The sequence below is a fragment of the Aspergillus ibericus genome, assembly GCF_003184845.1.
Source record: "Aspergillus ibericus CBS 121593 unplaced genomic scaffold BO80scaffold_56, whole genome shotgun sequence".
In the NCBI taxonomy this organism is placed as follows: Eukaryota; Fungi; Ascomycota; class Eurotiomycetes; order Eurotiales; family Aspergillaceae; genus Aspergillus; species Aspergillus ibericus.
Genome location: NW_020292154.1, coordinates 154,442 through 176,575, shown reverse-complemented (window position 1 = coordinate 176,575; position 22,134 = coordinate 154,442). Strand labels below are relative to the sequence as shown.

The following is a 22,134-nucleotide window of genomic DNA, read 5'->3' as shown; positions in this document are numbered from 1 at the left end:
TTTTACTAATTTCAAAGCATCCTAATCTAGGCCTGATTTATGATTATTTAGTCTAATAGATAAATGAACATAAATATAGCCTTAATCTTTATTTATTTATTTTATTCTTTTTTGAGCGATTCAAGTGATTCAACTGATTCAATCAGAATCAATTCTTTAATCAAGTCCAATCATCTTTTTCTTTCCTATTTAGGAAACTTTTATTGAATCCTTTTCTTTAACTAGTTAAAGTCAATTGTATTCAGAAGATACTAGACCTAATTAGAAATAGTATTTTCCTTTTTTGATTTAGTGTCTCCTGTTTTTTTTCTAACAGTTATTAATAGAAGGAAACCATTAAGATGAAATACCTCTAGGAGGTTTCACTTCAGTATAAATTATACCTATCTATGCTTTCTTAGAAATAGAGTATAATAGTACGAATTTGAGCTATTTAAAGAGGTGGTCTATCCATTAGAAGCTTAATCATAATCATAACTACTCTATATATAGATATTTTTTAATTTTTATTTTAAAGTTTAAGATAAAACAATGTAGACCCCAATAGATTTAATAAAAACATATAATTATGCCTGCGATAATGGTTGCAGACTTGAGATAAACTCGAAGATAAAGATACTATATACTTGAACTATTATATCCTTCTTATCATGTCATGAGTATATCCAAAAGGCGGTCTTTTAAAATCATAAAGGTAAAGTGTCTGGTTATGCTTAATGTATACTAATCTCAATAAATTCCTAGGCTTATACCGAGGAAGATTTATACTTGTTAGTTACCTGGAATATTAATTAAACACAGCAGAGCCTTATTGAGATCCAAAAAGCCATATGCTGAGACATATATATTAGCTTTCAGCATGTCTTGTTTAACTGTGAAATATTATTCCAGCACGCTGTAAATTGAAGGAGGAATATATATTTAATAACTTTCATAAAGATCGCTTCTAAATTTTTTTACTAGATTACTCTGGTCAGCGCAACCATATATGTGGGTAAGTTTCATATAGTAGTATGAATTAGTTGCATAATCCCCAATCATGGATAGGACAACTAGATACTTTGTGAGATATAAGTGTGGGGCTAAAGATGCTTCGGGTAGGCGAGAGTGTAGTGTTAAAGAAGTAGATATAGCTGATATCATGGCAGTAAAAAGAAGAGTCTAGATCATGATTACAGTATCTGAATACTAAAACATGCGTGAAGGTGTAAATATTTGCAGTATTTTCTTGGGTTAGTAGAGAAAGGGAATATTGAGGACACACATGCATCGCTTAAAAGTAAGGCTCTGGCTTCCGTTTGTCTTGAATACATATAAATATTATCACATGCTAAAAAGCGGTTAGAGGTGAAATTATTTGATTCTGATGGGCTCTAGATGGATGATACGAATGTCAATAACGCACCGCTGCCAAGGGATGGAAATTATTACCACCTATGGACATAGCAGCATAAACGAAAGCTGAAGTGGACCCGCCCGAAGTGGACCCGCCCGAAGTGGACCCGCCCGAAGTGGAACCGCCCGAAGAGGAATCGCCCAAAGAAGAATTACCTGAAGAGAAATCGCCTGAAGAGGAATCACCTGAAGAGGAATTGCCTGAAAAGGAATCACCTGAAGAGGAACGTCTAAGTAGTAAGACAAATCTTATATCCTTCATTGCGGAAAGTGAAGTAAACTGCCAGACAAGGAAAGTACTATGACTTCGAAAAGCAGAACGTTTACTAGATAACAGGAAGCCTGCGCCATTGGTTAGGAGAACTTATATACTGCTAAACGTCGGTGCATCATGACTGGAAAGGAGTTCATTGTTGCTTTGTTTAATGTTGGGTTATGCTATCTGTTATCCTTTGTGACATATCTTCTTTCTGCTTATGCCTTGAATGCGCTTTTTGTCTCCTTTGGATTGTACATATCGAGTTGTCAAGTAAGGCAGGTTTCACCAGCATGTATACACGTCAAGTGAAATTTGGTCGATTGTCACCTTAGGCACAAAGGCTCAAGTTCACTCTATGTACAAACAAATCCTCATTTTCAGCCGGTATTCACACAGGGGGCGCTGGATCAATTTAATCAGAAAGATTTCGGGAGAGCATAGACTGTCCGACGGCCAATCTCTTTCCATTTTCCCGACAGGATTAATGGGCTATTTTCTCGACATTCTTTGTGTGGGTGCATCGCAAATAGATTTCCTCCCCAGCAAACCTTCAAACACGCTGGGTATTGTTCGACATGTGCTGCCCCAATGCCAATCGAAAAACACTCAATTTATTCTCGAATTCGCCAAGTGGCCCCTCCAAGATCTTCTTGTCGATGGTATCCACAAAAGCAGCAAAACGCAGCCGTGCCGGACGCTCCGCACATGCTATAGCTCGCAGGACTCCAGAAGGATATTCTTGCATCAAGGTGTCCAGGTCATGTGTCTGGGTGATGTTGAAGGACTCTGGTGGGCTGGCTATTCTGCATTCCTTATTTTCCGTGTACTTGAGGAACGGAACAAGGACTTCTTGGAAGCCATACTGAGCACCTGTGAGGTCGACAATCCAGCTCTCAGTAAAAGAAGATAGTTGGAGGTCGACCTTCAGCACTGAATGGGGCATGGTTGAGGCGTCGAGGCTTGGGATTTTAGGTGAGTCGGGGCCGGGAATGACCTGCGTTATGAAATGCGGCTTTCCGATTCGGAGCAAAAACATCTCAATCGCGCAGGGGACGTCTTGTTGGTGTCAGATTCACGTATTCCAGCGTGTAGATGGAGGGGATTTAGCTAGGGGTTGACGATACCTGTGAGAAGCTTGTTTATGAGACGGCTCGACAGGGCATGGGCGGCGTTGCATTGGAACCATGTCAAAGCGGCTTCCCGATACACCGGGTCGGCAGTCAGATGTTCAGGAAAGGGGCCGCGCCGGGGAGGAATGTCCAGGTTCTTCTGGTTGTCAGAGAGGTACAAAGTGTCGCCCCGTCGTTCAATCTTGGAAAGTTCAAGATCATATTCGACAGCTCTGTACACCAAGAATGCCTCCTTGGCGACTATAGCAGTCCGCAGAAGCTTCTTCCGACGAGTCATGGACATACAATCGGGCTTGTGGATCGTTCGATGGGCCCTCTGGCAGGCTGTACTGCAGTAGAAGATGCTTTTTACATCGCCAGGGAAGTATTCCGGGGCGCCTTTGCAGCCAGCACACTGCAGAGATGTAAGTTTCCCGCACTTGGCACAACTACCGCTTGGGGAAGAGGACATTCTGAATAGACACGATGATGAATCGGATCGGACCAAGAATGATGATGATGATGATGATGATGATGATGATGATGATGATGATAGCTGAAGTTGTAGGGGAGATGATCTTGCTATAAAAATAAATGTGAGATGAGGTCAGGTAAATTGTAGGTGGGGATATAACACTCAGAAGGCCTGCTCATTTGTTGTGGGTCCCTCTCGTTGGCAGTGAATAAGGACTGCAGAGCTGAAGTCGACCTGCCATGGTGAATAGCAATACTTCAGCAAGCTCTGCCAGCGGTACGTGGTGTCAAGTCTACAAAATTCAACGACTATCTCCTTCACAAGGCAATGTCAGCTACAGCTGAGTGCTGTGCCCACTGAGACTAGTGCTTAAGAACGACCACCCCCCGCAACAATTGATAACACCCAAAGCTGGTAGATAATCACATTGAGAATAATATCGAACAACAACGGAACAGTCTGACTGGATTATTGGGCACTTCCTCCTAAGTGAACCGAATGGTGGGAGGGGAGACGGGTAGAAACAAAAACCCGTTAACGGCGTATGAGTACTGCAAAGGCTAGAAAGGGAGACCACTCGAAGTTGCTGATTCAGACGAGAACTTCTGGATGTGCAAAACAGATGATAAAGTGACCCAATATTTGGAGCGCTGTCGCCCAGGTTTACTCCACGGCCATTTGCGCAAACCTCTTCTAGATGCCAATACAGCTAGCGCTATTTCCAAATTGATTTCTACTCAATTCATAACACCCAAAGCGACCCCCGTCCCCGCGGGGTTATTCGCTGCAGTTTTTGGAAAAAACTATTTCTTTCTACAGACTTATCTGCGGACAGCTTGACCATAAAATAGTATCCTAGATAGAGCGATTAAGCATTGAAAGACAATTTGACAATTTTAATGTGAAGTTCTTGATTCCTTGGCGCTCAGGAGCCGAAGGAAACACGATGACGCCCTAATGGTGGGTCTCCAAGTGCCTCATTTAAGGGGAAATGAGTGGGCTTACCACCATTCCAGGTACGGTTGGCAAAATCAATACCATTATTTAACCGTGTCCGGATAGGACAGAAAGAGAATGAGAGCAAATGCTACAACATTAGGTGATATCCGTCTATAGTGATCCCCAGTGGTCAGGAAGTGGAAATCCCATTCGCGAAGGGAGGGTCGTGCATGTTCTCTACTATCCCCTGAGTGTATATCGATTCTTCCTTTTCTCCCATTTTATTCGACGGGTGCCACCCTGCTAGCAAATGGTGCCAAAATTTTAATTTTAGTGTCACCAATCTTGAGTGGGAACAACATGGTAGATACTTTCTGTTTGTTTAATGACCAGGATACTTGTGTGGCCCCAAGGGAAAGGTCCTGTGGTACGTGGCGAGGAAAGTTTCATCCACATCTAGATCATCTCGGTGCATGCACTACTAGGTCCACTAGTGGACGACTAAATCGTTCTACTGGCTACAAATCTAGCCAAGGATCCTTGACGCATGATGACCGGTAACGCGGATATAACGGCAAATTGTTGCGGCTTAAGCAGTATTTATACGGAAGCACCAGCATACGTCGATTCTGCAGTCCATTTTACATCGCGTACAAGAAAGGTACCATGACGCCGATACGTTATCTTATATGGTTTTGCAGCCTCGCCCTCGCATTCCCTGGAATGCAGGATTTGTTTAATGAGATTACAAGTCGACAATCGAGCTCTGGGACCAGTCAACTTATCGGAGATCTCACTGACGGTGCTACCACTACAGTGGGAAGACGGGTGCGCGATTGTATCACAGAAGGCTCATCATGTGAACTCCAGGCCCGAAAGGTTTGTGCACCAGGGAGTCTCTGACTTTCGGGTTACTGATTGGCAATAGAACTACGAGCGTCCCGGAAGCCTAGGCAGTGCCGCATGTCAAGGTGATCCATGTTGTGCCTGGGATTTTGTTCAGGAAGGTCTGGTCGACAGATTCAGGAATGAAAACGGAACCTGTAATGGTCTTGCCCGAGCAGCGGTGAGATTAGGATTTCATGACGCCGGTGCATGGTCGACAACAAGCGATTATGGCGGCGCTGATGGTAGCTTGCTACTGAGTTCGGATGAAATTAACCGAGCAGAGAACAATGGTCTTCAAGAGATTCGATCCGAAGGTTTGCGCATACTGGATAGGTACTCAAGCAATGGGATCTCAGCTGCGGACTTGGTGCAATTCATGCACAACGTCGCCACAGTGACCTGCCCTTTGGGCCCAAGATTGCTGACCCTGGTAGGACGAGAGGACAATGAGGAAGCAAACCCCAGGGGTCTTATTCCATCCAACAATGTTACAGATGCAAACTACCTTATCGAGTTGTTTGAAAACAAGACAATCTCACCTCGAAATCTAGCTGCCCTCCTGGGAGCACATACCGTGGCCCAGCAATTTGATGTAAATCCCGCGCTTGCAGGCCAAGGACTAGATTCAACCCCAGGGGTGTGGGACATGAATTTTTATCAAGAGATGGCACTTCCAACTTCTCCTCCGTAAGACTCAGTGGGACTGTTCCCCTTCATTATTCGAGTGCTGACATGACACGCAACTCACTAGGGGCGTATTCCGACTGCCAAGTGACGAAGCACTTTCCTTAGCTGACGGCATTTCTCAAAGGTTTGATGCATTTACCGTACGTATCATGCTCTATATCTTGAAAAAAATCGACCACTAAACAAGTGATAACTATTAGGATGCTACATCTGGTCAAACAGTGTGGAACGCGCAATACTCATCGGCATATGTGCGCCTAAGTTTGCTTGGCGTGAACAAGATCAACCAGCTTACCGACTGCAGTCATGTTCTGCCTGATGCAATCACTTCATTCTCAGTGTCATCGCCAGTACCTTCCTCAGCATCTTCAGGAGCTAGTATGACGTCAAATGACGCACGGGCTATGATACCTGGATTGGTTATTGGAGCGTTCATGTCTATTACATTTGTTCAGCACTTTTTTTAGAAAAGCCGAATAACATGAATCCCCAGCAGATTAGACCTACAATACTGCAGCAAGTCAATGACTCAATTACAGACAGTTAGAGATTGCTGTTGATCGGTAATAGTGCAAAACCTATGGATGACGACGGCGTTCCGACCCCGGTACGGTGGATTACACCGTTTCCATCCGAATCTCCGGATCCACCATTAGCGCGTAATCAAATTGTAGATCCCCGCAAAAGATTACTGATTAGGCGCTTCAGTTTAGATGGACTGTGCCACTAGCTACTCTAATACGTAGTAAATGCAGCCCATGCATGGATCAGGCAACTCAGGAGTCGACTTGTCTTGCATATATGTCATGGTTCTTAACTCATTATAGCATCCGTGGGAATCCAGCAGCATATCCGGAAAAGATTGACAGTATGCTGTCTTGCGATTACGACCACGGCCTCGGCGTGAACTCCGTGCTGAGGCTGACACCGTATATTCATAGGAGAGATTCTTGTCCGTAGGCCCGATAGAACGGCTGGTAGCTGGGCCGGGACAAATGCGATTGAGACCTTCTTTCCATGTTTCTTGCTGATGTGACTAGTCATAGCAAGGTGAGAGCCCTTTCTTGAGGTAGCTACAATATCCTCAACCCGTAGCCGATGGCAATCTAGGTCAGTAGTAGATTCTCCGTTCTTACAGTACAGAAGTTAAAGCTATTCTGTCTATGTTCTCTCCGAAAAGTGATCTCTAGTCAAATAAGTGCCTTGTTGCACCACTATAATTGTAGCACTATAGGATAGAATACACATGCTCCAACTAAGGCTATCAAGCCAGGCGAGTATACACAACCCCAGCGGACCAATCACTGCGGAGTTGGGGAACTGACTCCGTCATAAGTCCAGTGGCAGACAGCATCATACATATTACCAGGCGCCAAGCTCATGGTCCTATTGTCGTAACCGATACGAGCCAAGCTGCTCCGATTTCCGCTGTACTGTGGCCAAAACGTGTCTAGGCCCTGCTGCGGGTTCTTGGCAAAGCTAGTCCAAACATCCCGAAGGTATTTTCCAACAGCGACTTCAGCCGGAGTGCTAGGCAGCAACGTCTGATTGACTGTGTCAAACAGGGGAGAGAGCTCGGCACCATGATAGGCGCCACTTGGGGGGTTAGTCGTTAGAGCCAAGTTCGGAAAGTCGCCGAAGTATCGGTATCGCCAGGTTGGGTTGCCGTCCGCGATTGATTGCTCGATTCTCACGACGTCTGCACAAGTATACAAACGGTCGTTGAAGTTGGTCCAGTAACTTTCATTCTGAGGGGGTTCTAGTAGCTTAAACAGACCCGCCTCGTTATGATTGTTGCCAATCAGATAGCCACCCTTAGCGGCTAGACGGTCCCGGTAGCTCGAGAAAACGACGTCATCGTCAATGACAGGTCCATACGGAGACGGATTGATTGGGACGGTGGCAGGGTCGTAGCCAGAAAGGATCTCGTCGACGGTCTTGTTAACCATGCAGTCGCTCACAGCAACTGGGTCAGAGGTGGCATCGCCGCAGCCCACTAAGGCCGTGACATGGAACCAGCGGTTGTTGGACTCAGCCGCCGCCAAAGCCGGAAAGCCGTAAAGAGTCGCACTCATTTCGATGAAGCCAGAGGCAATGGGATCATCGGCATAAGCAAATGAATAGAAATCGACGATGCCAGCGCCAGCGGATTGTCCAAAGATGGTAATGCGCTCGGGATCACCCCCGAATTGATCAATATTGTCCCTTACCCATTCCAAAGACATCCGAACATCACGGAGGCCAAGATTGGCTGGGGCGGCCGGGTTACCAGGAAACCCGAAAATGTTAACACGGTAACTGTGCTGCGGTCAATATACAACATGTCTGTGGCAAACGTTGGTAGGGTCGTACTTCATCGAGACAACAACAACGTCATCTTGATCCGCAATGAATTGCCCTCGGTAGGCTGGTTGTCTAGAACTGCCTAGTGGACGTTCATCTTAGAAGGGTGCTTCGTGGATGTTTCTTGGAGCCGTACTCACCGGATACATACGCCCCTCCATATATCCAGACGAGGACCGCCTTTTTGGTCTCTCCGGTCTGCGGCTTCGTCCAGACGTTCACAGTCAGACAGTCCTCGCTCGCAGGGTATACCTCGCTTCCGAAAGCGGCAGCTGAGCTGGGTGGAATACCGAGATCCTGGGGCGGTGCGCTGCTGGTGTCAGTGCTTGGAGGAGCTGCAGGCGGTTGTATACAGGTCGGGCTCTGCGATATTAAGTGGTGTTAGCGGGCAGAATAAGCGTAGACGGCTGTGGCATTGCGGCTCTATCAACTAAGACATCGGAGACCAGCCGGAAAGGGAGCATTGGTGTATTCACATACGAAGACGGTCGCATTGACGGTATCATTCCCGACAAATCGGACAGGGGCCTGGAAACGAAGCCTTCCCAGCGGAGGAACGGCATACGGGATCCCCAAATACTCGGAGACCCCCGGAGCGTTAGCTGCAGCGTGTCCTACGATGAGGCCGCTAGTAGTTCGCACCGTCTGACCAACAGTCCAGTCGGCATGGGCAGGGATAACGACTGAACAGGCAGCAGCGATGTTCAGGACCTGCGTCAGCGTCAGAGGAATTTTCATGGTACCTGATTAGAGAGTCTCAGTTAGAGGAAGTACGGCCAGAGTCTGTGGGCGACGCTGCATCCCTTTATAAACATTAATCCTACCTGAAATCCAACAATATGCCAAGAAATCTCACTGTATGGATTGCTTGGCGCCCAGGTACTGTCTCAAGGGCCGAAGGCCAAGAACGCATATCGAATACTGAAGATGGGTGCTGGAGACAATGGAAAACCCCACATGGCTTTGGTACACCCAATAATGTCAATGGTTCATCCATCCGCAGCCCGCGAGTAATCGACTTTAGGTGTCCAGGACTCCAGAGAGGTTGGAGTGGATAACCAAGCAGACCCACCGTTAGCGCGTAATCAAGACGGGTGGAACATGTATTGTAGTGGGTATACGGGAAGGTGCCTCCATCCACCGTTTTAACTCACAGAATGCACTCGGTGATACCTTGGTTTCCATAGTACTACAACGTGCCCGGTTTGACTAATACTTGTGTGGCTGACTCCTCTAACTAACGTAAACCACAATCGCGCGGCCCATACAATCGCGCGGCCCAGCTAATAATGCTATATAAAAACCACTTTTGATAATTGAAATATCTCAACCATTGAAGCAGTATAGAACTTTATATTGCGTATATAGACTATAGTGACTATAAATTCTTTTTTAATATTTTTTATAGATTTTTATAACTACTTATAATAGCTGGTAATATAAATACATGTGTTTTACTCGTATTTTAAGATAGTCTGTATATTTAATATAGAAATTTTGTTAAATTGTTTTGAATAAGTCTAATATACTTATCTTCTAGTTATTAGGCTCTATATAGCCTTATATTCTCATAAAAAGTGTATTTGTTGAGATATAATAATTCTAAAAAATAATAGATTTTGTATGGCATTACAAGATGGGCCGCGCGATTGTGGTTTACGTTATTAGAGTGCTACTCTGACTAACAGATAGTTGTGCCCGCTTTTCGTTAGTATTAATGAGTGATTATCAGTCTATATTCTTTCATATCAGCAATCAATTCATATCATACATTACAACACATCATTGATTAATTGCAGTAATCCACTTACGAAGAAGAGAGCTGCCTGGGCAAAAAGATTAGAATCTCGAACTCAAAATTACCCCAACTTGATCAGTACTGCAAGTAAAAGGAAGTTTGTTGCAATCGCCGATGGTGGTTGGGATTTAAGTTCGTCTTTCTAGTCCAAGCATTCAAAAAAACAATACCTTTCGATATGGCTCTAGGGACAATGTGGCTGTAACACCTCTGTTCCAAAGAATCCGCCACACGGTGCTTGTTAGAATGTTCCAAGAGCTTCTCGAGGTATTTCTAATAGTATTATGTGTGAAATAAATATGACTGTAACTCTACTCTCAGCGCTGAAGCCTCTACACAAGGTAGCTCATTGACTAGGTCAAGCACGTGTGTGAAATATACTATTTATAGTTGAATAACCGTATAGACAGTTATTGATAACGAAAGATAAATGTCACCCTGGAAGCTATCCACCTCTTATTCTCGAACATACTGACTCCAATGCCTAGAACAATCTCCGAAACACTGTTCCTTTGCAGGCAACTCCACATAGGCAAGACAGATAGATCCGTGCCAAATCTGCCTAGGCACCACTTGCAACGCAGTCTAGGCCCACATAGACAATCACTGCCAGAACCTCTCACAGATTTTGACGAAAGAAGTCCACCAATCTCGGGGTGCTCTGGTTGGTATGATCATAGAGATCGATATGAGTCAGACCAGGGATGACATACATCTCCTTTGGCTCCCTCGCACGCTCAATGGCAGCTTGTGTGAAATAAAGCGTATCCGCTTCCGAACCAGCTATCATTAGAAGCGGACGAGGGGAGATCAGGTTCATGAAGTCATAGGACCGGTACGTGGCAATCAGATCGATACTGCGCCAGAGATGCCAATTGGGAGCGGTCTCCACGTGTCCGCGAGGTGTCTGGTAGTAGTCGTACGACTGTTGATAGAAAACGGGGAGATCCGGTGTGACATCGGCTGCAGTTTGAGGGAAGATGTGCGTGAGGTTTGGCGGGGCACCTTCGGCTTCCCGGATGCGCTGTCTTCCTGCTTCAAGAAGCTGGTCACGAAGATTAGGCAGCACAGGGCCACCGTAGTTGCCGAAGCCTTCAGAATATAGGGTTCCTAGGTCGATTCCACTGACCGTGGCGACGGCGCGGATGCGCTCATCGGTCTGTGCGGCAAAGGGGACATATCCACCCGATGCGCAGATTCCGAGAGCGCCTATGCGGGAGGAGTTGACCATGGATAAGGTGGAAAGGTAGGTCACAGCATTTCGGACGTCGTCGGCACGCTGGTATGGATCCTCCAGGTATCGGGGCAAGCCGCCACTTTCACCTTGGTAGGCCGCATCGAAGGCGAGGGTCACGAAGCCAGTTCTTTCTGCAATCTGTCGGGCATAGAGACCTGAAGTCTGTTCTTTGACACTGCCGTGTGGATGGCCGACAACAATCGCGGGCCGAGATGTATTCCACGTAGAGTTGTTGGGGGGGACGTAGAGGTGCGCGGCAATGGAGATACCGTCACTGTCAAAGTGCACCCACTCGGGTTGGAGGCGTGCACTAGCGAGTGCGAAGAGCAGAGAGATATAAGGGTAGTAGTACATATTGAACAAAACCTTATGGAAGTTGACGAGTTTGAAGAAAAGTGTATGAAATTGTGTACTACGAGTTGCTTGAGGAGAGTATAAGCCGGCTCTCTTATAGATGAATTGAGTCTCTGATCGACATGCAATGACCTGAGTAGAGTCTAGTTTGACCTACAGGATAGGGGGACTTGTAGATACTGGGTATTGCTACGAGGATTATGGTGGAGTTGGAAAATGGCATTCTTGGCGCTTGGGGGAAGGCACGAAACATTGTTGCCTTCGGACTAGGTTAGAAGTACTTTGCTCGAACTGTATCTCCTCCGTGACGATATCCGTAATCAATGGCGGGTCAATACATTTTTGGGGAAGTTTCTATAAGAGTTTGTCAGTATCTAATGTGGCAAGAATGCCCTCACGTGCCTTGTCAGCGCCAAGAAGTGGCACTGAAAATAAAGCCGACCTTTCCGAGCCCCTGTCTCTTTCACCATCGCTCGTGATCTGGCCACAGAGCTGTTATAGTACAGTGTCCACGCATGTCCGAAACTACAGCAGGAATATCTGCAGACCTGAGTGGTAGTGACGGCAGTCGTTCTAGCCACTCCCGGGAAGCAGCGCGGAAGGAGCGACGGAGGTGCCAAAACCGGCATAATCAACGAGCATGGCGTAAGTAGCATATGGGTGTCACAGCTCATTGTACTTATCATGTCTTCTGCTTAGGCGAACGGCAGCGGATCAAGAGAGAGGCTGAAGGTCTAGCCGAAGAACACGCCCTGCAGCAGCCCGATCAAGTCGCCTCGCATGTGGCACTGACCGACCTGACGCAGAATTCCTTTTATGATCTGAGCATCTTAGCACAACTCTCCCGGGAAGCATGTAGAGCCAATGGATTAATAGCAGCAAATGGTTGTGTACTACCCCATGCAGACCTGTATCGACTAATGACGGTCTTCGAGGCCGCTGCTCACCGGAGTTATCGTGGAAACCCACAGGCCGATCACCTTCTCACTCTCGCTAAGCTGAATGTCTTTCGCGCTTTTGTACGTAACATCGCCGTTCTGGGATACACTCGGGAATGGATGACAGATGATGCTATCTCTCGTTTCAGTATCAGCAGTCCTCACCCAACGGCCCTACCAGCGGCGAATTTACCCCTTAGTCTGCGTCCGACAGGCATGCAACGGAGTCGGCTTCATCATCCGTGGTTGGACTTCTTCCCTTTCGCACAGTTAAGGGACAATCTTATTCAGAATGAGGATAGCATGGATGATACTCAATTCTGTCGGGATTTGATGAGCTTCTGGACTGTATCTAGTGAGAGTAATTGTTTACTCGTCTGGGGCAATCCTTGGGATCCGATGAACTGGGAAATTACTGAAACATTCCTGCAGAAGTGGGGTCGGTTAGTCAAGGGATGTCCGGAGATCTTCTGGTCTACAAATTATTGGCGACGACTGAGAGGAGAGAAGCGCCTGGCATGGAAGGCTTCTTATGATACGATGATGGAAATGTGAGACTCTGCTTGAAGACTACTATGGAAATGGCCATGATTTGTTGGTGGCTTCCACAGCTACTATTTGCCAACTCAATATTTGGCACTCTCGAAGGCAACATCATGATTAACATCATGATTCAGAGTCCACGTTCTTTACGGTTTATGAATAATATGAGTTTTATCACTGCTACAGAGACGTGTAACTCCATATCTACATGCCTCGACAAAGTAGAGGGAAACTCTGATTGACTTTTACCCAAGCACGGACATGTCATCGCCACCATGGTATCGGAGTCTGTATTAATAGGCGAGTGGAATGGTTGTGATTACGAGCTAAAAGTGGGTCGATCCGTAGATCACTCTCTCTGCTGACATTGACTTGGAGATCACCAAAGTCTACCCCGTATGTCCTAGGATAACTACTATAAAAAGTCCGCGCGCAGCTATGATAAATCACAAAGCATATCACCGCTGAAAAATTATTTCTGATCCCTACGTCTTCAAAATAACATCACAATGGCCCGTCAAGTTTGGTTGATCACCGGTGCGTCGTCTGGATTTGGAGCACTGCTGGCTGAAAAGGCCCTACAAGCTGGTCATAACGTCATTGCTACCACCCGCAACCTTAGTAAGGCGGTCCAGGATTATCCCCAGATCACTTCAATAGACAGGAAATGGCTGCAATTAGATGTGAGCAGCAAGGGAGCACAGGAGCATGTTAAATAGATAATCGAGAGCAACGGCGGGAAGATTGATGTCGTCATCAATAACGCTGGATATGGTCTCCTTGGTAGTAATAGGTTATATGGTTGATCGGAGTTCAAAGGAGAGTTGATTATAGTAATTAATATTTTAGTTACTGTTCCAAGATAGTTATTTAAGCTCCTACGGCAACAGATGCCCGCCTTAAAACAACTAAGTCTTGGTCAATGCACTGGAGGATTAATATTTTCTAAAGTCTATTCAAGATTATTCTTATCAGTTCTGCGCTACTTTAGTTAACTATGTTTAAAAATATCTACTAAGATAGCTGAACATATTTGTTCCTCTCGAGGGTATCAAATCTGAAAATGATAGAGACCTACTCGGTAGCATATTACTAGTCTATTTTCTAGGGTTTTCATGTCACCGTCCGCACAGTTAGTTAGTTAAACTTATGGTAAATAGTCAATAGGCGCGGCAATCCAGGCAGTATCTATTTTCTAAAATACTCTGGGACTACCAAGTTCAATACTCGCCTATAGTATTAATAGGACGCCTACTTCTAAAATTGTAGATATAAGTACTGGCGCAACCATTGTCTTAACGCGTAATATACTTTTCTGGAGATAATTTCTCAGCCACAAGTAAGGCCTCCCTCTCAGATTTTTAATAGTCAGCTTGTTACTTGTACATCATAAATATATAGTTTGGGCCATGAGAGCCCTCATTGCCACCCTATACCCTCAGAATTACTGGCCTGACAGATTGATCCTGCTGAATGGCAAGAATGCAAATATCTCAAATACAGGTGTAGAAAGTAATGGAATGAATTACAATCACTAAATACATAATAAAAATTATTATATTAAAAGATCTATTAAAAGGTATTACACACGTAAAATAATTAAAAAAAGATATTTAAAATGATAAAAATAATATAAAAATTAATATCAAAATGTATGAGGCTAGATTTATAATCTATTATAAATTACGGTTTAAAAGATTAAAGATATTAATTATATTCATTATCTAAACTACAACCAGAAAAAAGAAGAAGAATGCCTTAGTAATGGTAACCAACGTGATCAAAACACATGATCCTTGCCTACCAGCCAACCAGGCACCTCAACAGAATATATAAAGAGCGACTACCTCCAACAATAAACAACCAAAGCAATAAGCACCCCCCAAAACAACTCCGCGAATACCTTCTCGCCGTGACTAAGATCCTCGCCCAAAGCGCGACTCTCACTCCCAACATGGCAAACCCTAACATGGTCCAAGAGATATTGAGGCCGGTCAAATGGCTTCCGTCGCCGACAGCCTTCCCAGCGACAATAGAATTCATCTCTAGGACCATGTCAGCTGCGGAGAGTTTCTCTAACGACGCCATATGATTTCAACCTGCCTGGCATACCCTGTGTACTTGACGCGGGTCTCGGAATCCTGGCTGTACGTGATTCTGGCGCTTCGGGTAGGTTGAGTCGCCGCGGTCGTCGTCTCATAGTTGGTGTTGGAGATGGTGGACTTGAGACCTGGGAGAGGGTCGGGCGTGGTGGCAACATCCACGGATGCACGGCCTCGAACTCGCACTCGGGCTTCGGTGGGCTGGCTGTATGTGAGGACGACTCGCTCGAAGACTCCTTCGTTGGCGTCGTCCATGGGGGCATTGGACACGTTTGCTGGGGGATTCGTGGAGCCGTTAATGGGTGAAGAGTTGTCCTGCGCAGGAGACATCGGGAGGTCCTCCATGGAACTCGTGACCATTGCGTTGATCCGTCCAATGATCCTGGTCACGTCTTCGCCAGGACGAATCTCGCTCATAGCGGGAACCCTGTTTCCTGTCGAGGCGGGTGGGGATTGCTCGCTCGAGGGCAGAGTCTGGGCGATATCCTGATCTTCTTGGCTTGCAAGCATCTCCTTTGCAACCATCGTGTCAGGCTTCGAGGCTTCAGGGGAAAGCTCATTACAGGGAGTGACATCATGATCTTCTTGGATTGGTGTCACATCAGCGTCACCCACTGTCTTGTCCATCTCACAATCGGCACCCCCATAATCGGATGTCGGGCCATGCACAGCGATATCTGGCACTATGATATCGAAGGCCGGAAGGGGAGCAGCATTGGCCTCTTCATGAGGAGTCGTATAATCGTAATCCGCACTCATAGTCTCAGCGCAAGAAGCATCATCCTGCATGGGATCTTGATTCAAGACAGGCGTATTCTGAGCACTGGTGTTGGAGGGCAGGCAGCAGGGAGGACCATCTTTGGGTTCCTGGCCTGGAACCATATCGCTCGCCTCAAGTTTGGCTGCGAGGCTGTCGACAGGATCTTCCGAGCTTGATGCCTGCGTATCTTGGCCTTGTTTCGATTCTTCCTTATTTCCAGCGACCTGGATGGCTGGATCAAAGGGAGGATTCTCGAACTTGTCGTCAACCAAGGGTAGGAAGGACATTGTGAAAGGTTGTGATAGGGGCTTCCGCTGTGGTGGATCAAAGACGTTTGTTGGGGCAGGAGAACAAAGAGCACGATGTTGGGATAACTGTGTGCAGTCACGACTTCCCTTGTTTAGCGAGGAGAGGAGATGGGCTTTATACCTTGAGCTGGTATGGTCATTTCTTTGTCCTGTCGGAAAGATCATCTCTGTCGACGGGGCTGTTAGGAACATACAGCATGTGTTTATGTTCCTACCATGAGCCTATATTGAGTGTCACTGATATATCCATCTCATCAACGACTACTTACAAAGGTTGACAATTAGCAGGTGGGAATTGCGCCATCAAATCTCGCCTTGACAGCATCTATCCGGGGATTATATAGATGCATTAATCACAATGGTGGCCATGTGACCTGCCTGCGATACTAAAAGCGGCTTGATCCTATCGATCACCTGAGTTCCTACTGCATGTGAATCATTAGATATATTCTTCACGGGACTTTCCGTTTGTAAATAGGGTTATCGCGATGGGGTCGAGGAATTTCAAGACGTAGTCGGCTCATAGAACGACTCAACAATAAAACCCCCAATGCCTTGGAGACAGAGACCTATGGGGTGAGCAGTGTCATGGATGGTCTTATAGATCATCTGATGGATCGCTTATAGGAGGGTGCAAAAGACGGATTTGACTGGCCTGGCAAAGACACAACCGCTATGCTGATCATCTTTCAGCATTAGTGCGGGCTTGACGATGCTGTCAGTGCCATCTATGTCTATATTATGACTATGATACCAATTGATATTTCGTCACGTTCCTTCTCAGCTGTGCACTTGTATCTTCTCACTTACCTTAGACAACATACAGTGTTACCTTAAGGCCTGAGGCAGCAAGTCCGATGTCACATGACAGCTCCGTCCCAGCAGAAAGAACGATTGCATTCTTCTAATGATGCTGTATACCGATATCACTTATCTGATCAACTACGCGGAACAAGCCGTATGCAACTGCCAAGTCGGTAGATCCAAGCCACGCCATTGCCGACCAACATCCGACCACCGAGCGGATCCATCTTGAGTGCATTCCACGTGCGGGTCTAAATGAAACAAAATCATACTCAATTTAACTTGTCGACTGCAGCTAGGACAATACCTCCGATTGGACTCCAACTACTTCGTTCCTAGCCATGTTGTTGACGGACATGGCCATGTTCTGCAGCACGGACATCCCGTCCATTCTGTCTCCGTCCCCCGACGATCGACATCGGATGTCGGACCCTTATCGTAGATCATCGCCGAGCCGCCGAGACACCGCTGCGTTCATTTTTCCTGACCGCCGGAGAAAAATCCTGATTGAGTTAGGATCCTGGTTATTTTCAGGGCCAGGTAACAGATCATATCCGGAATCGGGCGGTATCTCCGTCGGGATAAAGATAGCGTCCACAGTCAATAGTGAAGACCTCGGGTGCCCTGGAAAGCGGGATTTTTGCGACTGCTTACGACGGTTCTGACGATGCGTTTCTGGCTAAGCATAGGATGTGGATCTCTGCGGAAGATAACGGAGAATGAAGATGAGGCACGCTGGCACGCTGCAGGAGGGCTGGGGGGAGCACGGCAGGGTAGAAGCGGGAAATGCGACACGCGGGCCCAATATAGGCAGGGCGAAGATATTGCAGGAAGTTGAAAATCAACACAGCCATAACGAGGGGAATCTACGTAACCATAATGAAGAAGGACGTGTCTAGTCCCGGACATGCAATTAATTTCCGGCATCACCTTATGTTCGGTGAATGGACATATGACGGTGCGCCTATTTAAGGGCACCGTTCTGCGATATTAATTGTCAGGTACCTTCGTCCACATCTTTTCTTCTCTAGCCATCTACTGAAACCGATACGATGAAGCTGAGTCACGACTCCCTCCGCGGAATCAGCTCCTTGTCGCTGCTGCACGCGGCCAACGCAGCTCTCTACAACCAGGACATCCAGATATCCCAAGGATCAGTAAAAGTCACTGCTGCCTTCAATTCGAGCCCTGCCCCATCCTACATCTCCAACTGGAAAGACATCTCCGTCTGGAAGGGCATCCCGTATGCCGCAACGACCGGAGGCTAGAACCACTGGCGACCACCTCAGCCAGCCCCGTCCTGGAACGGAACACTCCCGGCCACTTCATTTGGCCCCAGCTGTCCCAGCTCGTCGGCCGGGGATGGAATCAGCGAAGACTGTCTGAGCATCAACATCTGGAGTCCCGCCAACTCGACCGATGCCAAGCTCCCCGTCATGCTCTGGTCCTATGCCGCTGGCGGGGAATCCAGCCAGTCTACCTATGACGGGGCGGGCATGGCGGGTAAGGGCATCATCTTCGTCAGCTACAACTTCCGCACTGGACCCCTCGGCTGGCTCACTCTCCATCAGCTGGTCAACGAGACCGGGGCAACTGGCAACTATGGCCTCTTGGACCAGATCCAGGCACTCAAATGGGTCCACGAGAACATTGCCGCGTTTGGGGGAGATCCCGACTCGATCACGGTGGCTGGACAGTCCTTTGGCTCGGGGGCAGCCTACCACATCGTCAACAGTCCTTTGGCCAAGGGATTGATCAAGGGCGCTATTGCGGAGAGCGGCCTCAAGGACCCCTATGATCCGGACATGTGGGGTTACGGTAGTGACTACCGGAATATGACCTGGGCATATGCCTTCAGTGAGACCTTCGCCGAGTCTCTGAACGCAACCAGCGTGTCAGACCTGCGAGCCTTGGATCTTGACACCCTATTGACCGGAACTGGGACATCCACCTTCGTTGGTTTCGACCCGGTGCTCAACTACCATTCCATTCCCAACAAGTACATCGTGAGTCTGGAGGATGGTGCCCCCGACAATGTCCCCATCTTGGTAGGTAACAACAAGGACGAAGACGGCAGCAATCTCAGCGTCACCTACACGGTGGCAGAGTATGAGTCGGCGATCAAGTCGACCTACGGACCCTATGCCGCCGAACTTCTGGCTCTCAACCCAGCGAGCAACACCAGCGAAGCGACCGACGCATATAACTCCATCCTCCGCTCTGGATACTGCACCTCGACCTGGTCGTGGGCCGACCGCTGGAGCAAGTCCTCCGACCAGCCTATCTACTACTACCTCTGGACTTACTCTCCCCCGGGCTCGGATGGCGCCACGCACGGATCCGAGGTGGTCTATGGCCTCGGTAATTTGTATGCTCAGTCGGAGGACTACACGGAGACAGATATCGAAATTGCTGACATTATGTCGTCCCACTGGGCGAATTTTGTCAAAACTCAGAACCCTAACCAGGGAGGATCGTACATGAATGGAACCCTGCCTTATTGGGGCGCCAATGTGCCCTCGCAGAACTCGACCTTTGAGTTGGGTAGCCGGTGGAAGAAGATTTCGTTTGCTTCGGTCGAGGAGAAGGAGACGATTTTGGAGTATTTCAAGTATGCTACTCCGAACCCGTACTAGAGAGGCATGATGCTTCCTGAGTTGGGTTCTGATTGACTGGTATTTTCCCATGCCTTGTTCGGCCTGTGTGTCACGTCATTGGTGTCTAGCACCAATTATGATTCCAGTGAGGAATTGGATAGATTTCTGCGAGACATTCCTGTCTGAGCTCTGTGTAGGCATCGCTATGGGACATGGTTTAGTATATAATATCATGTTAGAACACCTGATTGGCGCGTAGGCGAGGATCACATGTCCCACATTCAAGGCCTCCACGACTCTTGAAGCCACCTCGATCTCATGATCACCAACACCATCTTCCGTTTCCCAGGGCCACGATCCTCATCATATCATTAAGCTAAGGAGATGTATTGGATAGAGCCATAACTCTTGATCTCCCAACCAGCGCATTTCTCGAAAGCCACACTAGTCCTTTCTCTTTTGCGACCGCCGCAATTACGGCTGTGACCGCCTTCCCGCATAAAACCCGGTTCAGGCTGGAACATCGATGACTTTCGAGGACCGATAGATGATCGTCACTTCGATTCACGTATCCCACGCACTGATTCGCTGCGTAAAATGTAGCAGCCTAGCCCTACTGACAGTCACGCAACCCGAGCTATGTTTAGAATGTTCTTGAATCATGGTTGAGGATAGTGGGGCAAGTGCGGGCGGCATGACGTGCTTCCCGACTGCCCGGCCAGCTTTTATCACCACCGCACACAGAGCCTACAGAGAGAACATTGCTCCTCCAATAGCTTGTTGCCTGACACTGATACCCAGAGAGCAGTGTGGTATCGTGCCGCAGACACGGAACAGTGAACCTTGTGGAAACTCACTCGGTCGCCACCCGGCCGAGTTCCAGCCATGCAGATCCTTGCGTCATGTCCGAGCCTGCGTCCCCAGGGTGCTAATCATCCAGCAGATAATGGAAATCAAGGCCGAATAAATGGTGGAGCCCCGAGTTTCGTCCTGTCGATCAAGGTAAGCCTAATAATGGGGTGTACCTGGTTGGACAAGTGGCCAGCCTACATCACTCGGATTACACTCGATGCCTGTATTCACTGACTGGATCAAGATAGGGACCACGTGTATCAGGCCACCGCATAAGGTTGCGGCAGTGTATCTCAGCCACGAAATATGCAGCACTGCCCCTGGCAGACGTCCTGCATCTCGGAAAGCCACCAGTCCTACCGCTGGTTCCCACCAACTCCAGGCCACAACAATTAATGAAGTTACTATTCACGAGTATGGGAATCGAGAAATGCAACGGCACTAGCCTGAGCTGTAGCCTCATCAATCACTGCCACGGGTCCATCTAGGCCTCAGACCTATGTGAGATTGCCCAACGATACAGTTGAGCGCTGCTTCTAGGCGAGATGAGCTTACGGATCTACATTCCGTCTGCTGCTTCGTGTGCAAGCATCTTTGGCAATGTTGACCGATTGGTTCTCATCTATTCGTAAGCCCCTCTGCGCACTGGGCACTGGACTTGAATCCTCCCGACCCCAGCAAAGCCCCGATTGGACCCAGCCTTCGTCAGGCACTCCTCACCCCTTCCCGTGGGTAATGAGCTTGATTGTGAACATCGAACGGGAAGCAGCGAATATCGAGTTGGTCAGCTACCCCAAGTTGACAGTTGGCGGGAGAATCCTTCCGACCCATCCGCCGTCCAGCCGTCCTCCGGTAGGCAATGAGTTTTTCGTGATTGGTCCTACGCTGAGGCCTGGACCTCCGACTTCACATTGCACGGACAAAATCCCTTATCGAATTCGTAATATGGTGGCATAGAATGTGTCCTGGCGCCCAGGTGTGCTGCAACCATCAGGCTGTGCAGAGACTTAGGCGGCGGTGGGGGCATTAGCGGCGGAACACCGACCACGGTAGGGTTCGGCGCAGCACCCCCAGGGAGTAAGGGGACAGGCCTGACCCTGTCATCCCCGCGTCAGATACCCGAGCTGCAGAGTGCAGACGGCCGCTGCTCGGGGTTATCGGCGAGAATTGGTCGAGTCGGGACTGGTTACTTGTTGAGGGGCGCCAAGGGGCGAGCCAAGGCGCCGAGATCCTGCCAACCCGTGCCAAGTCGGAGATAATGCGATCGTCATCCCAATTGGCAAAAACAGGGAAGGATAGGCCGACACCGGCCGCACCGTTGGATGCACCACGCTGATCCACTCCCGTTCATTTCGGCTGGCCAGAGGTGGTGAGCCTACAATGGGAGACTCCATCTTGCCAGCAGTTGACATGGCATGTTGACATGGCATGTTGGACAGTAAGTAAGCGTGGCAAATTCTTACGTAGTATATGTACACCGGTTAGGGCTGAGACAATAGAGGGAGATGATTCATATTCATGCCTATTCTCAACTTCCACTAGCCTCCGCAGCGCTCTGCAACATGGGATGAAGATTTTTTCCTGGGCCGGTGGAGTCCCCGCCCCATTCGCTGATTGATTGATAAGTTGACCCGGTCCACTTGATAGATTGGGATTTGAATCATCGCTATCTGATCGGCTCCACTCACCCACACAATGAAGAAAGGGTATCCCTTAGCGACGACCGAGGGATCTTGCCCAGGCTCC

At 47.9% G+C, this 22,134-nt stretch overlaps 7 protein-coding genes across 7 annotated transcripts; 3 read left to right on the top strand and 4 right to left on the bottom strand.

Annotated features, from left to right (window-relative positions):
- Nucleotides 1-2,204: 2,204 nt before the first annotated feature.
- Nucleotides 2,205-3,235, bottom strand: BO80DRAFT_438567 (zinc finger MYND domain-containing protein; the record flags this gene model as incomplete). Its single annotated transcript, XM_025721043.1, has 2 exons — nucleotides 2,205-2,710; nucleotides 2,779-3,235. 2 exons carry the CDS (start codon nucleotides 3,233-3,235, stop codon nucleotides 2,205-2,207), a joined length of 963 nt encoding a protein of 320 aa, XP_025570857.1.
- A 1,650-nt stretch (nucleotides 3,236-4,885) lies between these two features.
- Nucleotides 4,886-6,096, top strand: BO80DRAFT_320751 (heme peroxidase; the record flags this gene model as incomplete). Its single annotated transcript, XM_025715124.1, has 4 exons — nucleotides 4,886-5,056; nucleotides 5,106-5,752; nucleotides 5,817-5,892; nucleotides 5,953-6,096. Coding segments are annotated over 4 exons (1,038 nt in total), but the record flags the coding sequence as incomplete, so codon positions are not given.
- An 870-nt stretch (nucleotides 6,097-6,966) lies between these two features.
- BO80DRAFT_484292 (alpha/beta-hydrolase) lies at nucleotides 6,967-8,833 on the bottom strand (the record flags this gene model as incomplete). Its single annotated transcript, XM_025723464.1, has 4 exons — nucleotides 6,967-8,050; nucleotides 8,105-8,177; nucleotides 8,236-8,392; nucleotides 8,576-8,833. 4 exons carry the CDS (start codon nucleotides 8,831-8,833, stop codon nucleotides 7,054-7,056), a joined length of 1,485 nt encoding a protein of 494 aa, XP_025570855.1. The 3' UTR covers nucleotides 6,967-7,053.
- A 1,679-nt stretch (nucleotides 8,834-10,512) lies between these two features.
- Nucleotides 10,513-11,484, bottom strand: BO80DRAFT_484284 (alpha/beta hydrolase; the record flags this gene model as incomplete). Its single annotated transcript, XM_025723463.1, has 1 exon — nucleotides 10,513-11,484. The coding sequence occupies one exon, from the start codon at nucleotides 11,482-11,484 to the stop codon at nucleotides 10,513-10,515; it is 972 nt and encodes a 323-aa protein (XP_025570854.1).
- Nucleotides 11,485-12,404: 920 nt separating this feature from the next.
- Nucleotides 12,405-12,977, top strand: BO80DRAFT_458951 (DUF3425 domain-containing protein; the record flags this gene model as incomplete). Its single annotated transcript, XM_025722320.1, has 1 exon — nucleotides 12,405-12,977. The coding sequence occupies one exon, from the start codon at nucleotides 12,405-12,407 to the stop codon at nucleotides 12,975-12,977; it is 573 nt and encodes a 190-aa protein (XP_025570853.1).
- Nucleotides 12,978-14,857: 1,880 nt separating this feature from the next.
- BO80DRAFT_484282 (uncharacterized protein) lies at nucleotides 14,858-16,197 on the bottom strand. The gene has a single exon (XM_025723462.1). The coding sequence runs from the start codon at nucleotides 16,112-16,114 to the stop codon at nucleotides 15,041-15,043; it is 1,074 nt and encodes a 357-aa protein (XP_025570852.1). The 5' UTR covers nucleotides 16,115-16,197; the 3' UTR covers nucleotides 14,858-15,040.
- Nucleotides 16,198-17,991: 1,794 nt separating this feature from the next.
- On the top strand, nucleotides 17,992-19,715 carry BO80DRAFT_496981 (carboxylesterase; the record flags this gene model as incomplete). The annotated part of the gene is made up of 2 exons (XM_025724052.1): nucleotides 17,992-18,165; nucleotides 18,208-19,715. The coding sequence occupies 2 exons, from the start codon at nucleotides 17,992-17,994 to the stop codon at nucleotides 19,573-19,575; spliced, it is 1,542 nt and encodes a 513-aa protein (XP_025570851.1). The 3' UTR covers nucleotides 19,576-19,715.
- Between the last annotated feature and the right edge of the window lie 2,419 nt (nucleotides 19,716-22,134).

Excerpts from the sequence above, each read along its gene's own strand:
- BO80DRAFT_484282 (XM_025723462.1), bottom strand. The coding sequence starts at position 16,114 with ATGTCCTTCCTACCCTTGGTTGACGACAAGTTCGAGAATCCTCCCTTT.